The 24400-nt window shown below is 39.2% G+C and overlaps 1 protein-coding gene across 1 annotated transcript; it reads right to left on the reverse strand.

Annotated features, from left to right (window-relative positions):
• Window positions 1-6329: 6329 nt before the first annotated feature.
• CTSE (cathepsin E) lies at window positions 6330-23729 on the reverse strand. The gene is made up of 9 exons (XM_072137423.1): window positions 23623-23729; window positions 23283-23430; window positions 22165-22282; window positions 20234-20352; window positions 19006-19205; window positions 17944-18066; window positions 17605-17746; window positions 16888-16986; window positions 6330-6647 (listed from the first exon to the last, which is right to left on the reverse strand). The coding sequence occupies exons 1-9, from the start codon at window positions 23676-23678 to the stop codon at window positions 6468-6470; spliced, it is 1185 nt and encodes a 394-aa protein (XP_071993524.1). The 5' UTR covers window positions 23679-23729; the 3' UTR covers window positions 6330-6467.
• Window positions 23730-24400: the final 671 nt, after the last annotated feature.

The raw sequence follows: 24400 nt of genomic DNA on the forward strand, positions 1-24400 counted from the left end.
GGGCTTGAATGGCTATATACTACATTGGGCTGGCTGTATACTGGGGTGGCAGGCTGGCTGTATACTGGGGGGTCTGTCTGGCTGTATACTGGGGGGTCTGTCTGGCTGTATACTGGGGGGGGCATGGCTGGCTGTATGCAGGGGGGCTGGCTGGCTATATACTGGGGGGGCTGTCTGGCTATATACTGGGGAGTGGCTGTCTGGCTATATACTGGGGAGGGGCTGTATGGCTATATACTGGTGAGGGGCTGTCTGGCTATATAATGGGGAGGGGCTGTCTGGCTATATGCTGGGGAGGGGCTGTCTGGCTATGTACTGGGGGAGGGGCTGTCTGACTATATAGTAGGGGAGGGGCTGGCTATATACTGGGGGAGGGGCTGTCTGGCTATATACTGGGGGCTGACTGGCTATATACTGGGGGGGCTGGCTATATAATGGGGAGGGGCTGTCTAGCTATATGCTGGGGAGGGGCTGTCTGGCTATGTACTGGGGAGGGGCTGGCTAGCTATATACTGGGGGGGGGGCTGGCTGGCTATATATTGGGGGGACTGACTGCAAAGGGGGCTTGGCTGGCTATATATTACAATTGGCTGGCTGTATACTGGGGGGCTTGGCTGGCTATATACTACAGTGGGCTGGCTGTATACTGGAGGGGCTGGCTATATACTGGGGGGATCTGGCTGCCTAAATACTGGGGGCACTGGCTAAATACTGGGGAGCTGGCTGGCTATATACTGAGGGGGTTGGCTGTATTATAGTAGTTATATTCTTGTACATAGAGGGCAGTATTACAGTAGTTATATTCTTGTATATAGGGGGGCAGTATTATAGTAGTTATATTCTTGTACATAGGGGGCACTATTACAATATTTTTTACTTAGGGGCAGTATTTTAGTAGTTACATTCTTGTTTATCGAAGAAGGTATTGTAGTATGTTTTTAGTGTACATATATGGCAGTATTAAGTTGTGTGCTCTTAAAATAGAAGTGTTATTCCTTTACAAAGAGGCAGTATGAGTCTCTTTCTCTGCGGTGTACATGTTGATTTAGACCAGGGGTAGGGAACCTATGGCTCGGGAGACAGATATGGCTCTTTTGTTGGCTGCATCTGGCTCTCAGACAGATCTTTAATAAATAGTGATGGCTGCTGTGTGTCTCTTAGCCTGATCACTGGACACAATGTTACTGCTGCCTACGTCTTTTGAACGACCCAGGTGCCATCGCCGACATCGTCTAAGGAAGGGTCAAAAATAAGAGCGTGGGAGTGATGAGGAGCTGGCTGCAGGGAACTCCACCCATATCACCAGACCACACCTACTTGTTTTGACCCCACCCACAGAATGGGGCCATTTTTACAGTTTTTTTCCAGGGCCACTTTAAATTCCCAGTCTGCCCCTGGACAAGAGAGAAAAAATGTGTACCTCAAGGGGCGTGTTACTGCTTAGTCTGAGTTTGCCCAACATTTATTACTGACATGCCCCACAATTGTGTCTTCCACATGTCTGCAGCATGAACAAAGTACACCAAAAAATGGTCCACACTTCCAGGGCAGTGCAGGGGGTGTCAGAGTAACAAAGACTGTGTGCCATTTTTGATGAATCTGGCGCACTTTGCACACTCCACAGGCAAACTGCACATATTGGCCCAGATTTATTAGTGTTTGCGCCAGTTTTCTGTCTGACTTTGAACTAGAAAGAATATGCAAACTGGTTGCACATGCATTTATTAGGTGTCTGCGCCAGTTTTGTGTCACAGGTGCACAGAAAAATTGTGCACCAAAAGGGGCGTGTTAGTGCTTAGTTGGATCATGCACCACACTTCTGTCCAGCGGGTGCCTGTCTGTCTGTCTGCTCCACAATTCTGCAGCATGAGTGCATTCATGAAGAATGTGTGACACATTTCATAAATCTGTCACACACTGCACACTCTACAGGCAAACCGAATATAGTGCAGTTTGCACTACTTTTGATAAATGTGGGTCTCTATTTTTAGAATCTGTCATGTGTCACGCTAATTTGTAATGACTGTGGTAATAACGCTTTAACATATCCAGGTGATTTTTCTCCTGAAACATTGTGACACATTTACTAAGAACAGTGCAAACTGCACTATGTGAAGATTGCCAGTGTATAGTGCAGAGTGAGCCAGATTCATGATTTGTGTCTCACATTCTTCATGAATCTGGCTCCCCCTGCACTTCTCCGACAGAGTGCACCTTTAACATGAGCCGTGCGACACATTTCTATCAGACTTTGAATGTTAAATGTGGCGCAAGGTACGACAGAGCACAGGAACGCATCCTTCAGTGCAGAAATTTGTGTTGCATGAAAAGTAGTGCAGCTGCGCCACAATTGTGTGGCGTGCGCCATAAATCTGTCTTCTTAAATAGCTGTGCAAGCAGTTTGCATTGAAAAGAATGTGCAAAATCTGCAAGAAAACTGGCACACGGCGCTTAGTTAATGTAACCTATTGTACTTAATGTTAGTTGAAAAATTTAAGTGTTAAGATTTTTTTTTCGTTCTGTAAGAAAAATTAAAATTTGGCAAAAATTCTGAAAAAAATTTTATTTTCAGAGTTTGAAATGTTCTGCTCCGGACATATAGTCACCCACCCAAATAGCTTGATAACTAACATTTCCGGAATATGTGCTTTAAGATGACATAGTTTTTTATGCATCCTTTCATTTATCTAGGATGTTATGAACTTTAGGTGTCATTTTTCTAATTATCATGAAAATCTCCACATTTTGAGGGGCAACTCAGCTTTCAAGTGACTGTGAGAGGCCTAAATAATAGTAAAACCCCTATAGAAACTACACACCTCTATGCATGTGAAACAACTTTTAAGACCTATGTTAACCCTTTGTGTGTTCCATATAGTTTAAAAAATTGAAAGTGCAATGTAGAAACCTATACATTTTTTGGAAAATAGACTCATTCAGGCCAAAACTTCCACTTCCACAATTGATTAAATGATTAAATGTTCTGCAAAGTAATTTTAGGGGGGGGGGGGGGGGGTCTATAGCTTATTTATGAGATTTTATTTCCAAGTGGACACAAAGAAAATCATCAATTTTTGTTTTGGATTTTTATCACTTTTTTTTACCTCGCAACATAACAAAAATAATATTTTATCTTTATTCTCTGGTTACGATTACAGTGATACCTCATGTATATAGTTTTTCTCATCTTTGCAAAACCTTAGAGAAAATCGCATATGTTTTAGTATTGATAACTTTTCAGGCATAACTTCTTTATTTTGTTTCTCTGCTGACAGAGCTGGTTGAGTGGTTATTTTCAGTGGTATAATTTTAGGGTACAGAACTTTTTGATCTCGTCTTAGAACATTTTTTGTCAGGGTATTTGATGAAAAATTATATATATATATCCAGATTTTTAAATGTAATTTTACTCCATTCAATATTGCTTTAGATTTATTGTACAGATTGTTACAGAGGAGTCAATACCAAATATGTAGGGGTTTTTGTGTTTTTTATTCTTTTATTTGATTTTTATATGTAAATGTGGTGTATTAGAGATTTTTTTTTTTTTGGTCAAAATTATTTTTACTTTTTTATAAACTTTTTAAATTTTATTTCCAGGCTTAGGCATGAACAAGCATTCGTCTGATCACTTGTTTAAGCTCTTACATGCTACAATACTAATGTATTGCAGTGTGTAATGAAACTAACTTAGTTACACACTGGGCCCCCATGCTGCCACAGAAGGCATTGGATCCCCCGAGTAAGCTCACAGGGGACTACACTTAACACGCTGCTGGCCATGGCGTGTAAGTGGTTAAACACCTAGGATCGGGGCTTTTCTGATTTTAGGTGTTAGTGTCAGGACTGGGCTGTGATAACACATCATTCGGATTCTGGGTGCTGCAATAGTCTTCTGATGTGCCACCATCCCTCAAAGGGGTTGGCCGCTTTACCTCACATTTTTTGTAAGTGTGGGCGGCAGAATATTAGGTAATTTACCAATATACATCTATTAATAGTTTTGCTCCGCTATCTTGATATGTAAAGTGAAGCCTCCTATCTTTTACCTCGTCAGCCAGACATTCCTATCCATAAAAAGGGCACAGATGGAGGGTCATGTGATCTCTAACTATCCATGTACAATAGCCAGTTCAGATCGCCATTTTATGAAAAATGATCGCAGTACAAAATTGTATTTTTTTATTATTTCACTGCTTCTACATCAGAAAACTGGCGTAAAAGCAGTGGTAAATTCCCCCCATAATGTCCTTCCTAGCTTTTTATATTTAATGCCTCTTTCAAATACATTCAAATTTTACCTGTGGCTTATCACAAATTAGCTTTCAATTAAACCTGTACACACTCCCACAGCTTCCTCATTCTGATATTCCTGGCTTTTTGTAGACATCCATGGAATTACCCAGATTGTACAATGATTTAAATTCAGTGCCTGTGTCAGGGAGATTTGCACGTTTAGAGAAGACACTCTGAGGGTTTACTATCCAAATCAATAGTGTCAGTTTCTTAAAAAATGTCAATAACACTGATGTTTCTGTTGTCATAACAGTAATGATACTCAATTGGCTTAACCATGGCCATGGTCATAGTTGGGGTGATAAGGAATGGTTTTGGCTTGTGACCCTACTTTGGGACACTGTTGCAGCACTGAACACTGTGACCCATTGTTGGACTAGTGTATCAGATAAAATAGGACCCACCCTCCATCATCCTCAAGGAAATAGACCCTACCAGCCTCCAAAGTAGGTTGTCTTCTGCTTTATCTATGGAGTCCAATTTAAGGTTAGAGCCTGGGACCACCGGAGGATCCTTTAGTACTCTGGTGCGCTGGGCCCTGCCATGACCTTTTAGGTACGTCACTGCCGCAACACCTTACTCAAAATGACATCAATAATGATAGCAGTGAACTTTTATCTTGCACAGTATAGTGCTATGCAATAATTTGTAAAGTTATCTCTCATAAAGGCTAAAAAATATGGATGAAATTACACTTCCCACTATCCCAGGCAGTGGAAGATATGTCTCGTGTATCAGCTCTACCCGCGTCTGCTTCACATACATCTACCATGATGTGGGTTGAGCCAAATGTTTTGGCGGCACCCACTTTTGGACATCAGAGGGACATCTTCAGTGATTGGACTGAAGGCAGAGTATTTTGCTTTAAAATATTGCTGATCAGCGGTATGTCCTGGCAGCAGGAGTAGAGGTCCATCCAGGGGAGCAGGGATTCGGCAGACAGCCATAGGAGATATTAGTAGCCATTTGATCTTCAATTAAGCCTGCAGGAATTGTGACTACTCCGCCTTGTTTGCCGATTGGGCGGGGAGGGGGAAGTGCCGGGCTGTGAAGAGGGCCAGTGTGGGGGGGGGGGGAAGGCTTGCATCTGCTCACTAGCTATAGCTTGCGCCTAGGTAATTGGGCCAAGCCCTTTGTAATAGCATTTGAATTCCATTTCAAAACACAGTTCAAGTGCCAAGTGTGTAGAGATGACCGGCCGTAGCCATTGATTGTCTGAGCTGCATCTTCCAGAGTTTATTGTGGTGTCAAGAGGTACACATGAAGTAGTTTGTGTTTGGGACAGTGATGCAATGTCTGGAGCAGTAAGTACAGTTTTATAATACTACCAAACTTTGGCTTTTCAAATTGATTTTTTCTTTGCCTGAAAACCCCTTTCCGCTAAATTTGTATAGTGTACATTTCACAAGCTTTATTAAGAGGCGTACTTCTTTTTATAGCATCTTTCTGCTGTCATTGTGGAAGAGAAGCAAAATCTATTCCAGGCATCTAAAAAAAAAATTCTTTAACCTTATTAGATTTTTTTTTAACTCTTAAAAACTATCCAGGCAGTGGTAAAGGAAATCTAACATCAAAATCAAGCATGATAACCAAGGACACTTACTCTTAGATCTAGACATCATGACTGTGTTAATCTTATTATATTTATCCGTAGCCTCCTTGCTTCTAAAATCAACTTTTAAACTTTTATAATTATGCTAGTGAGTTTGAGGGGCTACCCTAGTCTCTCTATGAAATGTCTGTTACACTGTCTCACCTTCATGCTCCTTCAGCACTGAGAATACAGCAGGAAGCAGGAAGGGTCACTGCACAAATGGGGGGGGTGAGACAGTGTAAAAGTCTGTAAAGCCAGTTCACAGAGGGGCTAGGGTAGTCCATCAGGCTCATTAGGATAATTTTAAAAGTTTTAAAAATTGAACATTGTAAAGTCCATGTCCATCCATTGTATTCTATTTGATTTTAGTGTGCATTATACAGGTTTACCGTTATGTATCTTAAATCTTATATGTGTAATTCATGTAAAACTAAATTGCAATATTTTAGAAATATATTCATTTACAGTTGATATCATGATACATATATTATGCTGCATAAAACTCATTCTGCTCATCTATACAGTAGGATGTCTGACACTGCTGTGCCTTTCTATGAGCTAAATACAAAAAAAAACTTTATATCCCATTTGTTGCAGATTCATATGGAACAACTGGTGCAAGTCCCACTCTATTGCCACCTCTATCAAATACAGAATAAAACTGGCCAATAAAGACATCTCCTAGAATCCACAGAGGTCCTGAAGGGGGAGGAATATCCATTCCTTGGAAGCCACTGCCGCAATAGTTTTCTCCATCCTATAGAAAAAGAAAAGATTATGTAGAAATCTACTTAATACCACAATCTACTATCCATGCTTTCTCTCCAAACGGGGACAGTGACAGCTTTGTTCTTTTAGAATGTTCTTTTAGAATGTTGTTTTTTATAGCATCTTAGTATGTGAGATACTGGTAGAATGTTCAGAAGTTAAATGAAAGTGTAAATAAACCTTGTACCCTGATAATCTAACCACAGAGAATTAGAGGGATCATGAAGCATCTGCTTAGAGAGTCCCCGTCCAAACTGACCATCACTAAGTAATAGGAGCTAAAACACCGATAAAACTGAGAAGAATTGTAAAGTAAGGGGGTAAAAATGGTAAAAAAATAGGTACCAGCCTTCTGAGCAAGAAGAGATCTTCTTCTGCAGGCCCTGACTTTCTGGGCCTGTTTCCCATTGGGGTGCACCACGCCTTACAATGCCTTCCGGAGAGAAGCAACATGTGGTGATATCTCTACAGTGCCTGGCAGGCTCAGTATAGCGTTGGGGCCACCCCTAACCCGGACACTGCACAGGAAGCTAAAAACATCTGATGGTCAATTCTACATTTATAAGCCATGGCCAGGAGAAGTTAAAGAGAACCCATCAGGCAAAATAACCCCCTAAACTAAATATATTTTCATAAACTGCCATTAGAAAGCATTGTCTCTATCCCTTCATCGTCCCTCTACATGCCTGTAAACCTAAGCAATGAGGTCCTAAAACTGTATGCAAATGACCTGTGAGATGTCCAATGAGTCATTCGAATATTCAAACTGTCCAGCTTATTCATGAGTGGGAGGCACAGCCACACCCCCAGTGCTTGACTGACAGCCTGTATAATGGTGTGAGGCTGTATAATGATGTGCTTCCTGGTGCTGGCATCCCCTGCAGCCTGTGTGTGTGTATAGTAGAGATACAACAGCTCCAGGCTGCAGCCATATTATAGCACAACATGTCAGGTACTTGTGTAGCTGATGTCTGTGTTTCTGTGTATTAGGAGGATGCAGCATGTCAGCAGATATAGCACAGACACTAGCAATGCTTTACTATACATTACACACAGACATGAGCAGGGGGAGGAGAGGGGAGGGATAACAGGGGTGACATCACTGCCTCTGACCATGTGACCAGCCTCATTTACATAATAAAGAAAAGATGATTTTACAATGATTAATGTATGAAATGACTGGCTGTGATCCTTGTGAGGTGCTCCAACAGGTAGTAGTGACAGGACTAGTGACAGAGACCTGATGACAGGTATCCTTTAAAATGAGATCCTCTTCCAGATGAGTTTGTCACCTGTAAGGTATTAGATGCCACTTTGTTTCTTAAAACCTAATAGGTTTCAGCATGTGTAGTGTCAATCAGAAAGGGGCAGTGAACCAATGCCTTCTTATTGTGAGCTGGTAGGTCTTTTGCAACAGAGTCTATTGCACCTGCTGTGCTCGCACCCACCACATCCCCAGATTCGGTCTGACGAAGTATACTATACCCAAAATGCGTTACCAATTGGATGTTTTCTGTTTACAAATAAATATTGGTTGATCTATTTCACCAAATAATCAGTTGGTTTCTGGCACACCCATTAAGCACCACGTTGTCTTCTACTCTACACTTTGTGGGGATCAGTCAAAGAAGGCTAGAATCGGCCCTAGGTACAATTTAAAGGGATAGGGCATCAATTTAAACCTTTGCCCTGAATATAAGAAAAACTTGTTCCATCTTTTCCTTCCTGTGCCAATTTTTCAGGAAGAAACCCACCTAGTTTTGCTTGTATACCATGACTACTTCTGTAGTTGTAGATCTTCATCCCTGCAGTTCTCTCCCACTAGTCCCTGCACTCATATCCTTAGTCCCGGACTTCACTTCATGTAACTATATCAATGCTGGGTTCTATTACTCATTCCATTCTCCATGCCCCTTGATTTGATGAAAGTTGCCAGTCATCATTTAGATTCTGTATATACAGACTATGCAGAACTCATTCAATTTACTTGTTGAAATCTCATTGAGAACACAAGGCATCATAAGAATTGTGGGCAAGAGATAATTCACCCAGCTTTAGAGCAAAGACAGGTTGTGATTAGATATAGAATGAAGAATGGACACAGATCAAGAAGGGGGTCACAAGTTACTTGTACTCGTAGATAGTGTGTTGCACATAAGAGATTATAGTTTGCTTACATGGTAAAGTCCCCTAAGTAACTACACCTAGTCTGTATGTCCAAAGACCATATACTCAAAACCAAAAATACCCTTCACAAAGAAGGGAAAGCACAAGACTAACAATATACTTGTTAAGAATAAACAAATTATTTTATTATGTTAATGACATACACAAAAATAAATTTAATTAATTAAAAACATACACATAACATGCAGACAGGACGTGTCCACGATATGCAGTATAAAACGGGGTGATGAAATACAGAGAAGAATGGCGGCCACACTCTGGACACTGTGGAACTGTAGTATATACAAAGTAATGCTTAAGCAACTGGGCAAATACTAGGCATTTGCAAAAAATGGGCATTTGCACATTTAGTGCAGCACTGTACGTCAGTAAAGGTGTATATACAGCTCAGGGAGATCATCCAGCCATAGTATGAAGAGGAGACCTAACCCAATTTATCCCAGTGCTTACCTGTTCATTGGTCTGATGCCCGCTTATTATGTGCCCTCTGACCGAGGAGACGCCACCTCCAGACGAAGGCTCTTCTGAGCCGAAACGCAGGGAGGGGAGGTGGTCTCCCTGGACAGTGGAACAATCCTATTTCTCTCTACCAGGTAAGAACTGGGATATATTGGGTTAGGTCTCCTCTTCATGCTATGGCTGGATGATCTCCCCCAGCTGTATATACACCTTTACTGATGTACAGCTCTGCACTAAATGTGCAAATGCGCTAGTATTTGCCCAGTTGCTTAAGCATTACTTTGTATATACTACAGTTCCACAGTGGCCGCCATTCTTCTCTGTATTTCATCACCCCATTTTATACTGCATATCGTGGACACCTTATCATGGGGCCACGTCCTGTCTGCATGTTATGTGTATGTTTTTAATTAATTAAATTTATTTTTGTGTATGTCATTAACATAATAAAATAATTTGTTTATTCTTAACAAGTATATAGTTAGTCTTGTCCTTTCCCTTCTTTGTGAAGGGTATTTTTGGTTTTGAGTATAAGGTTATGATTAGACTCTGCCGACTTCTCTGCTGCTAACTTTGATTTCTAACAAATAGAGTTAGAACAGAAAATATGCTATAGATTGGAAAGATAAAGGTGAGCAACACAATATGGACACCTTTCTGTATTTTCTGAAGCAGAAATCAGATACAATAATTTGGTAAAAATCATTATGATACCTGATAAACCCTTTAAAAGCATAGCATGAATTAAAATGCTAGATTGGTCAGAAATGTTCACCTATAGCAATGATGGTGAACCTTTTAGAGACCGAGTGCCCAAACTACAACCAAGACCGACTTATTAATCGCAAAGTGCCAGCACAGAAATTTAATTTGTGATTTATTCTCCCTGTTCTGTCACAGCTTCCATTGATACCAGCACCTGGGGAACACCAATAAAGCAGAAAATAGAAGAAATTTGGATGATCATTGTAGTTTCCCTCCAGAGTCCCATAAACAGGAAGAATTGTCAGGGTTGGAGCAGGAGCTACAATGATAATCCAGATCTGTCCACACCTTTCCACTCCTCCAGTTGTCCCAGATAGCACTGTCACTTTATAATAGCTCTGTGCACAGCAAGTCCTGGACTGTCTGGGACTGCAGGAAGATACCTGGAGTCATCTCTGGTGATGTGGAGTGCCCACAGAAAGGGCATAGGTTCGCCACCACTGACCTATAGCATGAATCTAAATTTAACCCAAGAGTAATTTGTCAAGGAATGTGTAACAAACAGCAAAAGATAACAAACTTACCTATCAACACAGCCTTTACTTTGGAATTTTATCAGCATGCTGATAAAATCCAGAGCTACTGTAACATGGGTTAGGCTAGCAGCTAATGTTTGTTGCAGTAGTCAAGAATTACAATTTCAGTAAGTTGCCAGGATGATGTGCAGAAAATGTGGTTCATATGACAAACAAGCCTAAAATATACACTGGGACGAAGAGTAGGCATTCACCTAGCAAAGCCACCTCTGCCTGGTCTGGGGGAGACGTGACACAAATGAAGTTGTGGGTAAAACATGTTTTACAAATGATTTTTGATTATTAACTGTGCCGAAGGAGGATACAGGAGCGAGTGATAGAGTGCCACGGCACTACAGAGCTCAGCCTGCTCTTGTCACACTCTCAGGCTTGTTCACTGTCTGTGTCAGATTTAGGCCTCATGCAAACAACCGTATGGTCTTTTCTGTTCTGTATATACGGCATTACTCTGGCCATAAATATGGGAGCTATTGCAACAGTATGTCAACGTTTTGCACTGTTTAACTTCCATCCGTGGACAAATAAACTTGTATTATTATTAAAGAGGAGACTTATTTTTTCTCCTTAAAAAGTTGCCAGATGGAGAACAGAGTGAAAACAGCCTTAGGCTACATTCACACTGCTGTATGGGGGACGTATATCCGGCAGAAGTATATATGGCCGATATACGTCCCCCACAGACGGCAATGGGCGTATGGCGCAGAACGAGAGCGGTATGGTGCAGCACATGCGCAGCACTGTACCGCTCCGTACCCTGTTAAAAGATAGGACATGTCCTATCTTTTCACGGCATACGGCGCCGTGCGCCATATATCCATATGAAGAGGGGCGGGGAGGAGCAGCGCTCACCTCCTCCTGCCCTCCCCGCATGCCGATGTATGCCCGCTATGCTACAGTACGGCGGGCAATGGCCGTCTGAATGTAGTCTTATATAGAAAAAAAACAGCTAAACACTACCCTTAAGTCTATCCCTGTTGGAGAATTTATTAGGCTATAAAGGGCATTCTCAGACATGGGAGATTTTATATATCAAGCAGAAAGCCTAGGTCAAAGATTATTAATGTGAGGTTACCCCATGTTGGCCATAAATAGATGTTTTGAGATTGCAAGACCAAAAGATCGCATCACCCTCTTATCTACTAACAATGAGATTGATCAGAATTTCCACAAATCGAAAGTTACTTTTTCTACATAATACAGTACAGATTATTCTCAATTCATAGACATTGTGAAAAAGAGTTTACCCATACTATATGAGGATGACAAATTAAATACAATTTTGAAAGATGGATGCAACTATGTGTCCAAAAGGGGATTGACTTTGGGTTCTACACTTGCACCTAGCCTATTCACTAATGATCAGTACAAAAGAAATACCTTGTTGGATACCAAAGGTTTCTACTACTGTGGCACTTGGCGTTGTAATGTCTGCACCTATATGAATTCTTTCTGTAAAGTGGACAACTTTGAAGTGTTCCAAAGTGTCTTTCATCAACTGCGATTCCACATTTATAGTATACATCATTGAATGCGGTAGTTGTAATGTCTGTTATGTGGGATGCACAACTTGAAAACCAGAATGGCAAACACTTGAGAGATTGCACTAAAAGTGCAGAAAATAACATGTCAGGTATATCTAGACATTTTGTGAATATTCAGGAGACGTTTCCCCTTTTCGCTTTTATGGTATTGAAAAAGTTCATACCATTAAAAGAGGAGGTGACCGACGTAGGACCTTGCTCCAAAGAGAAGCATGTTGGATGCATGTAGGTCATCACTGGGTCTCACTTTAAGATCGGATATTGCACTACAATTAAATGGTTGTAGATATAACAAATCAATGAATTGTTATGAATGAAGTGTCATTTTCCCTAAATTAAATGTCCTCTGTCATATGTATCATTCTTTTGGCTATAATTCTTGGGATCAACATGTTATAATTAATGTAACCGATATATATATATATATATATATATATATATATATATATATTTATTACAGTTATTTATTCTGTTTTTGAAATCTATAGCCATTGAACTGAGCGCTAATTTTATTAATCTATTTCCTTTTGATAGATGGACTCTCATTAACTATTGCCAGTTAGAGTTTGTAGATATAAATCAAATTGCTGTATTATAATTTTTTGTATTTGTATTGGGATGTGTTTCTACGTGTATCGGCATGCCTCAGGGAGGTGTTTTCTTCCCCTGTGAAGTGCCATGCCACATAAATGTACACACACCCTCTTTTGTGGGATTGGTTGGGGTTTGTTTTACATATTTTAAGTTGCATTCAGTTATCATGCCATAACTAAGAGCACAAGTCCACAACCCAAAATAAGTTTACCTTTTTTGTATGCAGAGCAGTGTATGCAGACCCATGGGAGTGGGCAGTGAGGAGTGGTTTCCCCCATCCTCAGGATTCGTTCTGTAATGCATCAATTTTAAAAAAAAAACTCCCATGTCCCCCATATCTTCTCCCCGCCGTTGCTTCCCCCCTCAGGATGTCATATATTTCTTCCCCCCTCCTCACTGGCCACTCCCATGGGACTAGGAGCACAGGTCTGCATACAGAAAGGTAAACTTTGATCTAACATTTTTTTATTTTTTTTTTGGAAAAAGGCAGTTTTACTATAAAAACTCTTTGGCTATGTGCACACTACTATAAAGACATGGGAAAGGCAGAAAAAGCTCTTCTGATGATAGGTTACCTTTAATGAAGGGATGCTAGTGCTATATTTGAATTAGTGAGGGATTGCTAGTGCTATATTGTAATTTGGGGAATTGCTGCTACAAGAAATTAGCAGTTGTATGTAGAGTAAATTAGTTGCCCATGTATTCGAAGATTATATATATATATATATATATATATATATATATATATATATATATATAGATATGTATATACTGTATAGCACTATATGTTTTCTTAGTTGGTGTGGTATTTATACAAGAGGCAATATAATATTCAGGAGAACTGCTGCCCGAATATGCACTACACTTTATTGTGGTTATGGATATCCAATGGACAAAATATATTCTGGGAAGTCTGTTAAAAAAAATAGGGTGCAGGTTTTTTTATGCCCATTGAGGACACTTTCAAGCTTAGCCAAGCATTAATTTATATGTGCGTATCAGGGTATCAGGAGGTATACCAATTGACAGAATAACATTTTAGAAGAGCCTTTATTTTGGTGAACTTGTGACAATAATATCTACCACCTCATGCACACAAACGTATCCTACACCCAGGCCGAAACGCGGGCATACACGGGCCATACATACTTCATAAAATAGAGCATGTGGCCGTATGCTAGCTACCGCTTATACTGTGAGCATACATACGTCCAACATATACTTTCATGTGCTTGGGGCCTATGCCTCATCTAAGGGAGGGGGCTCCATTTATCACTAAAATTGCAGTTGGGAGACTGGTGTAGTTCTATAGTAGTTCACAAACAAATATTTATGAGAAGCAATAATTTCCCAATAAACTGCAGTTTATATGTGTTCTGAATGGAAATGGATTTTTATTACAGATCAAGCAATATATTACCATTCTATCTTCTTGCATGTGTATACAAAGTTGTCAAGCACTGATTTAGACTTGACACTTTAGCTCAGAATAAGCAGATATTTATAAATAAATAAATAATTAGAATTTATACGTGTCATATGTGTATATATAATAAGTAATATTTCCTTTTTTATCATTACATTATGCTGTGTCATGTTCATTACATAATATATGGGATACAGGCCAAGAATAAATGTCAATTTAATAGTGTTTGCTAAGGAGCACACCTGGATATATTATCAGAGTCTACCAAGAATGAAGTGGTTAGCGTGAATCACACTCATTCTTCTTAATTCTCCATGTATATGAATGGAATGGTTAGAACATGGCTGTGTTTATTTTTCATGACAATGGGCAGTAAATTACTAGATATTGATCCATTATTTCTGTGTTGTGTCTATAGTCACATGCTCATATTTGCATTAAAGATGCTTTAGTCATTAAGTAACAAAGATAACATTGTAACATGAATTCAAGTTTCCATGTTGTAGTTAACTATTAGTAAAACCTATTATATGTACGACATAAGGCCTCAGTGGAAAGTTCCTGACCAACATTTAATTTTTTTTCTTCTCTCCAGCTTAGTTCTTCCTAGTTCTCACGTACAGTTTGAATGCTGAATATAGCTTATTCTGGAACATTTGACCTGTTAAAGGGGGTCTTCCAGAAGTGTTCACCATACAAAGCTACAGTCTGTGTTTGATATCAGACATGAAAAGTTTGTAACCATACCTTTGTGTGTGTTGTCAGAATCTGCTCTACAGCTCCTCGCCTCTGTTGTAATATCTAACAAGAAACCTGATACTGCTCTTAGGGTGCTTCTACACCTAATGTATGTTTGTGTGGCCACGGCAGCCATTTGGCTAAGAGTATAAAATAATATCCTTTTCAATCTCAAATGAGGAACTCAGAATAACTCCCTATATCATGATCCCATTAACAAAAAAAAATTTTGTTCCCATAACCTATACTATTTTACCTCTCAAGAAAGGCATCCAGGCCCAAGGTATCCACTATCACAACATCCTGCGGCAGAGGGTTCCGCAGTCTCTTATGATACTATGGCAGAGCAGTCTCTCTTCTTGGCATAGAGGATGCCTCCTTGTCTTGGCCACAGGACTATGTATGAAAAGGTTGCTATACTATGTGTCGAAATGATGTCTGGAAATAGAGGAAAACTTTCAAAACACCTGAGACGCCCCTGACGGGCTCCATCACTGATTTATTTACAAAACCTCAGGTGTCCTCATTGGTCGAAGACTATTTACTATTCACTATTAAAAAGCAGCTTACGTCATTACCAAACCTCTTGGCATTGTTAGAAATCTGTGGCCTAAAAGTTGATTACAGCAAGACAGAGACCCTGTATTGTAACCTTCCTCCCCTTATGAAGAGATTAATTGAGCTTAACCTTGGCTTTGCCTCGCATAATAAATATATAAATTACTTGGGTGTTAAGATCAGCTCTTCCTTTGACTAGCTATACTCCACTAACTATATCCTTTCATACAAGCCAGCTTAGGTGATTTTGTAAATTCATGATTTCTTTGTTTGGTAAGATAAACTTATTCAGGTGTCTCCCTATACCTTTATTGAAGAAGATGACTGCAAAATACTTCAAGATTAGATGAACAGTCTGATGACTTTATTCCCCCATCTTGTGATGTTTTGACCGCCAAAGTAGTTTCCTATACCTTTAGTCATTAAGGACCTTCATGGTTTCCAGAAAGCCATCTCTCATTTTATTTAGGCAGGTAAAAGACCTATAATTAAGGAACATCTTATGCACTACCATAAGAATACAGGTGTTATGTCTGTCCCACATCTGACTAGGTACTATTACGGCCCAGCTTGCCCAGTTGACTACCATGAATGGTGGTTTGTCCTTGTGGTTTGACATTGAATCTGCTCTTCTTCAGCTCTCTATATTAAAATGTACATTTTGACATATGGGTACTCTCCCTCCTAACCTGCGTAACAAAGCCCCCTTCATGTACTTTTATATGAGGCTTTGGTGCTGTTTGCCCTCTACTTACTGACTTGCCAATTCCCCCTCAAGACCCTTGCTTGTTGCTCCTTTCTATGGTCAAGATTCATTTGGTGTACCTGTTATCTACCAATGTGTCATTTATAGCTACAGCATAAATTAGATATTCTTAGTACGGCGTGTGGAATTGATTAATTTTTGAAGGTACATTCATGTTTAGCACTAGCCCTATTGTACTTTTAGAAGTTATGGATAGATTATAGCAAGCAGGCAAAGTTTGGATTATTTACATACTGATTGCTTGGTGGGTTTACAGAAGGGGAACTTGTCATGGCTGTAGACTGTATGTATGACTGGAATGATGTGTAATTTTAATGTTTTTTAAAGCATATCTAATACATTTTGGTATTATTGCCCATTTAGCCACACCTGCTTTTTTGTTTACAATTCTACCAAGTAATTCATTATTTGAAACATAGTTGTATTATTGCATAACTTACACATATCCAATAATGGTGCAAAACAATGGAAGACCTAACAAAAGCCTACTGCTGTATACTTTGTTGTCTGCTGTCAGTAACGCTGTTGTTTCTATTTATTTCAAAATCGTCATATAATGCTATATACCGTATATTGTTATATCTCTAAACAAGAAGACAGGTAGGTGAGAAACATCTGGTTGCTGTAGCCAAAATAATGTAATATTTTGATGAACTTACCGGTAGTGTATACTGGTTAGGTGATAAGTCGTAGTTATTCCCATTGATAACAAAGGTCACGGTGGGCATAGAGCTTAGGTTACTGCAACTTACACCATACTAAAACAGCAAAAAAGATAAGATTCTATGTCACACAATTGTTACTTTGTTTTCCTTGTCCCAGAACCTTGACTAGGTATGACTGTAATACCAGAAATAGTCCATGGACAAAATTTGTGCTTTTATGGACAAAAAAATATTTTTTATAACCCTTATAATAACCCTTTAAGCAATGATTATAGTCCATATCTAAAATAAAATGGTATATCAATATATTGTTAAAGGAATGGAGATGTTAATGTGGGAAATAATTAATTAATAAAACAGTATTAGCTATGTCTGAAAAAATTAAAGCACATCATTAAATCTAAAGCCCACATTTATTACCCAGTCTGCGCCAGTTTTCTGGTACAGTTTGTACATAAACACATGTGCAACCACAACACAATACAATGCACCTATAGGGAAGTTCCAATGCGCATTTGCATGGGGCCACCACATTTATGCCGGCAAGTCCGTCATAATTGCAGCACACACCTGTCAAATTGGGTGCACCAGAAAAAAACTGGTGCACTCAGTTTATGAGAGTTTTGCATGTGCAAAGTAATGTACTCTGGTGCACTCTGTGGGTCACTATTTTAATGGTTTAATAAAGGACAGTGTATGTTTGGCTCTTACTTCTCCATCTGTTTCTGTAGCTCCAATGTATTCTTGCAGAAGCTGAATATCAGTTGTTGGGCCTGTGATCATAGAAGTTCCTGTGTCTACAATAGCCTGGCATCCTTGGCTACAAAATACCTCTTGTCCTTCTACCAGGATGCTGAACAGAAATATTGAATCAGTTTTTATTACAATAATTATTTAAATGTATTATTTAAATTGACTATATCATCAAAATCTATTTCCTTAATAAAAATATATATCAATTTTAATGGACCCTTAGGATAGGTCAGTAAACGCTTTCACCCAGAAAACCCTTTGTTCCTTTCACATTGAGAAGTTTCTTCAATGACTTACCTATCAACTTGGATTTGCCAGTATCCCTGAACAGTAACTGGAACCCAGTTAAGTTGACCAGAGAAACGTGATGTGTCAAAGCCACCAAAAACAAGTTCTCCACCCTCTTGGGAGTTGGGATCCCTGAAAAATTTGATTTATAGCAATCAGTAACAGGGAAAAAAACAGGTTGGACCCCATCACCACTTGATTTACATACCCAAAATAACTGCTATATGTTATATAGGGCTATGCCCACACATACAGCTTATAACTTTTGGTTTTGTTGTCCAGCTGCTCCTTCCCTGCCAAAACTTCACTTTAGAAATATGCAAATGAGTCACAAGTGTTTTGGCAGCACCTCAGGGGCTCTGTCTCCACATCTCACTGGACCCACGAGTGACATAGCTAAAGGTGGAAAGATGAGTGAAATCCCTGGGAGGTGGAAGTGTAGTTAGGGGTTTTGTTAATGCTGTTATCTAGAGATGAGTAGAGATGAGTGGACCCCGTTCAGATTCAGGTTTGGCCACATATTGCCTGCTTGGTAGCCAAGAACCCAATCCAGGAATTTGACGCCCCTAGGCTATGATTGGTAAACGCTGTGTCCTCCTGACCAATCATAGCCATGGCTACTAGCTGGGGGCTAATCTGCTAATACATCGAGGTCGTGCTGCTGAACCAGAACAGGAATGTCAGGTCCGCTCATCTCTACCTCTGAGGTGCTCAGCCAACATTCCCCCCCCCCAGCAATTCAGCCCCATTTGCATATTACTAAAGTTAACTTTTGGCATGGAAGGAGTAGCTGCAATATAAAAACAAAGCCCTGCATAACATATCATGTAGTTAAGGTAGATAAATTGGTGCAGTGATTTCCTGTAATCTTATTTACTATAATGAGCTATGTGTCATATATATGTCATATAAGTCTTATATTACCTATATGATGTGTTTACATCCCTGAATAAATGCAGAAAAAAATTGAACATAGTGAAGAATGATGTAACATTATTATACTGAGAAAAAACAAACTTTAGTCTGAGCACCATCCAGACTTGATACTCTTCCTGAAGGTGCAATTGTTACCTGTTCATGTAGACACCAAATAATGGCAGTTCCACTACATTCTGGGCAATCATATTATCAAACACTGGTGTGCATCCATCAACAGCAAGAGAAGGGTATGCCAATCCCAAAATTCCATCAAAATTAGCATCCTGGAAGGTGCTTCCAGGCTCAGATACACTCTCTGCAAACACCTGTTTCTGTACAGTAATGCCCTGAACCTATAATATAGGATACAGACAAGGAATTGACGCTCCTGGTGATACACAAATACCATACATAGATAGACAAAACAATAAAAGCCATGATAAAAATGTACATATATAGGATTGAGTGACACCCAATCAGCATATGATCAGCTGTTTACAACTTCTACTAGGTTCTGTAAAGTAGCAGGGTGGATTTCCTGCAGCTCTGTTCCTGTTCCCTTCAGTTGGAGCTAGAGTGGTTCCACATGGCTGCTACACAGTTGATAAATCAATTTGCTTCTTCATAAGCCGTATAGTACCAAGCCTGTCAGCATTCCTGAAAAGCCGTTAAGTGTTGGGCGAGGTGTCACCCCACCCCACCATTAAAGTAACAGTAGAAACCCTATGCCCTATATGTCATATTTCTTTTTTGCTACTGCATGTCTTTCTAGAGCAAGGCCAAAAAAGGGTTGAAAATGAATTATAAATCTGTTTTAAGTTATGTACAATATTAATATGCAAGAGAGAGACAGTGGGTCAAAAGCAAAAATAAAAATGTGTTCTAGGTGAAAAGGGTTTACACCTAACATTGTAGTTATGGTATGACTGTATGAGTTGTGTACGTTGTCCAGGGTGTGAACATGATCTGCTCTTAACCTGTTGAGGTGATAGGAGTAAAGCTGCAGTCACTGGCCATAGTCAAGGGTAGCGGTATTTTGAGTAAAAAGCAGACTATTTGCAAATGAGCTGAGGCAGCCCCTGGAGTTTATTGATTAATGACCTCTCAATGGAGAAGGTCATTCATATTTGACCAGTTAGCGTGTGTGACCCTGCCCACCAACTGCACTAAATGGTGCCACTCACTGGTTTGAGAGCTGATATAAGTGTGACCCATGGAGGTGCTAGGTGTTGAACCCCAATAATCAACTACTGATGACATCAGATGGTTAGGTCATTTGTTAAAGTGACTGGAAAACCCACAAATGTTAATGTCCAAGACATTAATAAAATGTATCATTTATTACCCTTTCAACAGACATAATTTCAGATACGGTACTTACAGTAACTTGATCAATTCCTAGTACGCCTGTTAAATTGCCAGTTCCATATTGGATAAAGAAAGATTGACCATCTGACTGATAGGTAGAAGACAGACTTGGCTGGTACCTGGAGTGTTCAGCTGTTAGAAAAAGCAGGGGTTAAATTTAAGCAATGCAGTGAGTACATAAAAGCTGGCTCATTGCATACACATATTTTGGTGGAAGCAGCAAATCACCTAATATGTGTGGGGTCACCTGACTTTCCCTCAATGACAGATGTTGGGGAAGATAAGAATCTGACAGTTAGATTTCATCTTCCCAATTCTATTTCTCTTAAGGGACATAGCAACTATTAAATTAGCAGAAAGTTACCATAGAACTACTGCTAAAACTCAAACTTTATACATAAAATGGAATAAAGACACCAATACTGTTTTACATTCATTTAGATAAAATGCTTCTAGTGGACAGTAAAGGCAGTTCCCAGGTTAAGTTTTTTTTAGGTTTGTTCTTAAGTTGATTTTGTATGTAAGTCAAAACAGGACTCGTATATTTTTTGATTGTGAGACAAAATTTGGGATCAAGAGTTATCAATAAAACAGTGAGCAGAGAGGTCCGTCTGTAACTAGAAGTTGTCTGTATGTCGGATGTCCTTAAGTTAGGGACCACCTGTACCTTCAGAATGTTGCATGTGATGGAACATGTTCTGATTTGTTTTCTGCAGAAAATTTGCACCCATATAAAAGTGGCTACATTGGGGGATTATAGATTTCTGTTTGTGCAATATTGTGGATCTGTACCACTATGCATTGCATAAAAATGTTGCCTCTCACTTACATTTCATTAGATTAGGAAGGATTAAATACATTTTTTCACCTAAAACTTCCAAAATCAAAACCTTGTTTCTTTATGCAGGGCCACAAATTTCCAACTTCTTTCTAGTCACAAAGTAACATAATAAAGGTCTGGCTGCCTGCAGACGCCAGGTGGAGCTCATTGTATGTAAATGTAGACAACTATGATATATCCATATGAAATTAGCTACTACTAGTGGCACAAGAAAGAATAATTTTTCATCAGATCAAAGAAGGAGTTGCCAGGTAATGGAATTGAATAGAAATCTGTGATGGTTTTTGTATCTGAATGTCATCCAGTAATGTTTCCTTTCACTGACAAAAAAGAGATTAAATAATAAAATTGTGAAATGAATATTCAAATTGGGAAAATTATTAAGAGTGGTGTCGTTTACCAAGCAATCCACAACAATCAGATCCACTTATCATTTTATCAAGGGTTGATAAGGGCAACTTGTTTTATATCAGCTGCAATAAATCTATCCTGGAAAAAATGATATATACCGGTAATTGAATACTGCAAATCCAAATCTGTAACATAGTTTAAAGGGCATCTACCACCTGGATGAAAGACTTGTATGCAAATTGTGGGCAATAGGTTCCATAGGTGTTAATGGAGCTTGGAGTCCCTCAAGCACATTTGCACACAGCCTTTCATCCTGGTGGCAAATTTCCTTTTAAAGAGGTATTTTGAAACTGATTAAGGATTGGTGATCAGTATTTAGCAAAGACCAACACACCATACTTTATTGAATTAAATAGTTAAAAAGGAGTTGTGTTTTATATTGCAGCATATTCATAGTCGCTTGAATAGAAGTGAACTGTACACAGGCCACTTGAAGACTGGACACAATATTATAAACTAGAAGGTCACAGCTTTAAATTCTAGATCAGAAGGGTGCCTCATGTCAGACCACTGCCAATCTGATGCTGGTTATTAAAATTTTTCTCAACTGAGACAAAATGTTTTAAAAACAGAGTCTCATGGAGGTGCTTTGTGATTGCTGTATAGGGCACTTTCACCAAATATACTATCCTTGTGTTTTAGGTGTATATATTGTACAGGTTTATAATGTACTCTTTGTATAACATTCTTACTGCATGCTGGGCTTGTGCAGTATATAGATGGAACCCATAAGTTTGAGGAGCCTGTATCAAAGACCACAGTAAACACTTGAGGAGGTGTTCCAATGGAGATCTGTCCAAAATATTCCACCTTGAAAGACATAAAGAAAATAGTTTTATTTTAAACATAGCAACAGCTATAAATGTTTATAACATGAGCATTTTAACATTAGAAGCTAAGTTTAATTATCTTTAGCGGGGAAAATGAGTAGATGTTAGTGCTGATTTTTCAAGTTTTCCCACCTTCACAAAACAGATAGGTCTGTAAATGTTCCTGTAGTTCTTCAACTATTTTGCAGCTTCCTCTGAAGATCCTTTGCTTGGGTTCAAGTCTGGGGTCTGAAGTCTGGCTAGACCACTCAACAACAATTCTTATGGAGCAACTTCTGAGTTGCCTGGCTGTGTTTTTTGGGTCATTGTCATGCTGTAAGCCCCAGCCTACAACCATATTTAATGCTTGGCTGTTGGCTAAAATCTTGTGATACATAACCACATGGATACTCCCTTCAATACAGTGCAGTCACCCTGTGCCCTTTGCAGAAAGCATCCCTAAAATATGATATTACCATGCTTCGGTGTTGGGGCAATGTTCTTGAGGTTGTAGTAATCATTCTCATCCCACTCATGGTAAGTGGAATTGATAAGAAGTTTTTTGGGTTTTTTTCCTCTTCTAACCACACAACCTTCTCCCATACCTCCCCTGGATCAATCAGATTGTCATTGCTAAACTGCAAACATGTCTCACTAACTTGAAGTACAAAATGTCACGAAAAACCAAAATGGTTAAAGCTTTCTAAAGTTATTACCGAATTATGTCTTGCTGTTGAAATGTACATACATTAAAAAATACAGGGTATATTTTCTTTGCAGGTGGGAAAACTTGCAAAATCGGCCATGTATCAAATACTTATTTTCCTTATAGTATATATCTAAATAATATAATAATATATATACTGGAAAGGCTTGGTCATCATATGTTTTTGAATAAAGGCAGAATATGCAGTTATAAAACATGCTCATAAATAACATTAAGTACCTCAATTACTTTTTATATTCATTACTACCTAGAAAGAAATATCTAAAATACGTACATCAAAATAATTCAGAAGGGGTTCACTGGCAGTTTCAGGAGAATTGCATGACTGCAATAATTCTAGCCCCTTTCTTGTCCATACATCAGAGAGACGTCCTTTTTCCTTGAGGGTTTTTCTCAATGATTTCTGTCTCTTCAGAGGTATTCTATGGTAAAGCACAATATTTATGTTCAAGACCACAGAAATAGTGACCATATCCACAACTATATACAAACAAACAAGCTTGATCACCCACTGAACCCCCAAAGTTGGCAAGTCCAATGATAGGAACTTCTGAGATCTTTTCAGAAGAGTGTTCTATGTTGAAGTGCAGGTTGAGCTCAAACCGACCACTTACCTTATTACCCCGTCGACAACCGCCAGGCATAACAGAATTAAAAATAGTCTCTTCATCTTCTGTAGATGTTGCAGCTGAGACCCGTTGCACAATGTAGCAAACGTCTCAATTTATATCGTTTTTCTAGAACCAAGCCCATATTCTGCAGATAATGCTATTTGCTGTGTAAAGTAAACATCATGCAGTTCTCACAGAGTTAACAAGGTTAAAAGCTTGTACGAGGGTCAACCACACCACTGATGACGTTACTCTTACTTCTGAACTAGAACCATGGACTTAGCAGGCAGAGTAAGGTAGCTTAGAAATATGTCCCCAAAAAGGGAATGCAGGAGAGTAAGGATGTAAGTGTTACATTTAAATATAAACTAAACTAAATATTTTATATAAAGGGAACCTGTGAAACACAAAAGCACTAGCAGAGTCTTTTGTTCTTATTGCCAACGTGTAGAGAACTCTTTGTGAGATTTACTTAGTGAGAATTTGTGTTCCAATGTACCTGGAAGTTTTAAAAAATGTTTTAAAGGGGTACTCCCATCTGGGCATTAACATTTAATTTAACTCATTTGTCCTATGTAAACATTTCTTCAATTGGATGTTGTGAAAAAATATGTTCCTTTGTGAAGATAATTTCTCATAAATGTAGCCATGTTTTCCCTTAGAAACGAGATGGCTTCAGATACGACCACCTCACATTTTGGCAGCAGTGGCCAGACATGCGCTATTGAGCCCTGCCTGACCAACTGGATTCAGCAATCATAACCACAGGACGGCTGTAGGA

This window comes from Engystomops pustulosus, chromosome 2 (assembly GCF_040894005.1).
Source record: "Engystomops pustulosus chromosome 2, aEngPut4.maternal, whole genome shotgun sequence".
Classification (NCBI taxonomy): domain Eukaryota; kingdom Metazoa; phylum Chordata; class Amphibia; order Anura; family Leptodactylidae; genus Engystomops; species Engystomops pustulosus.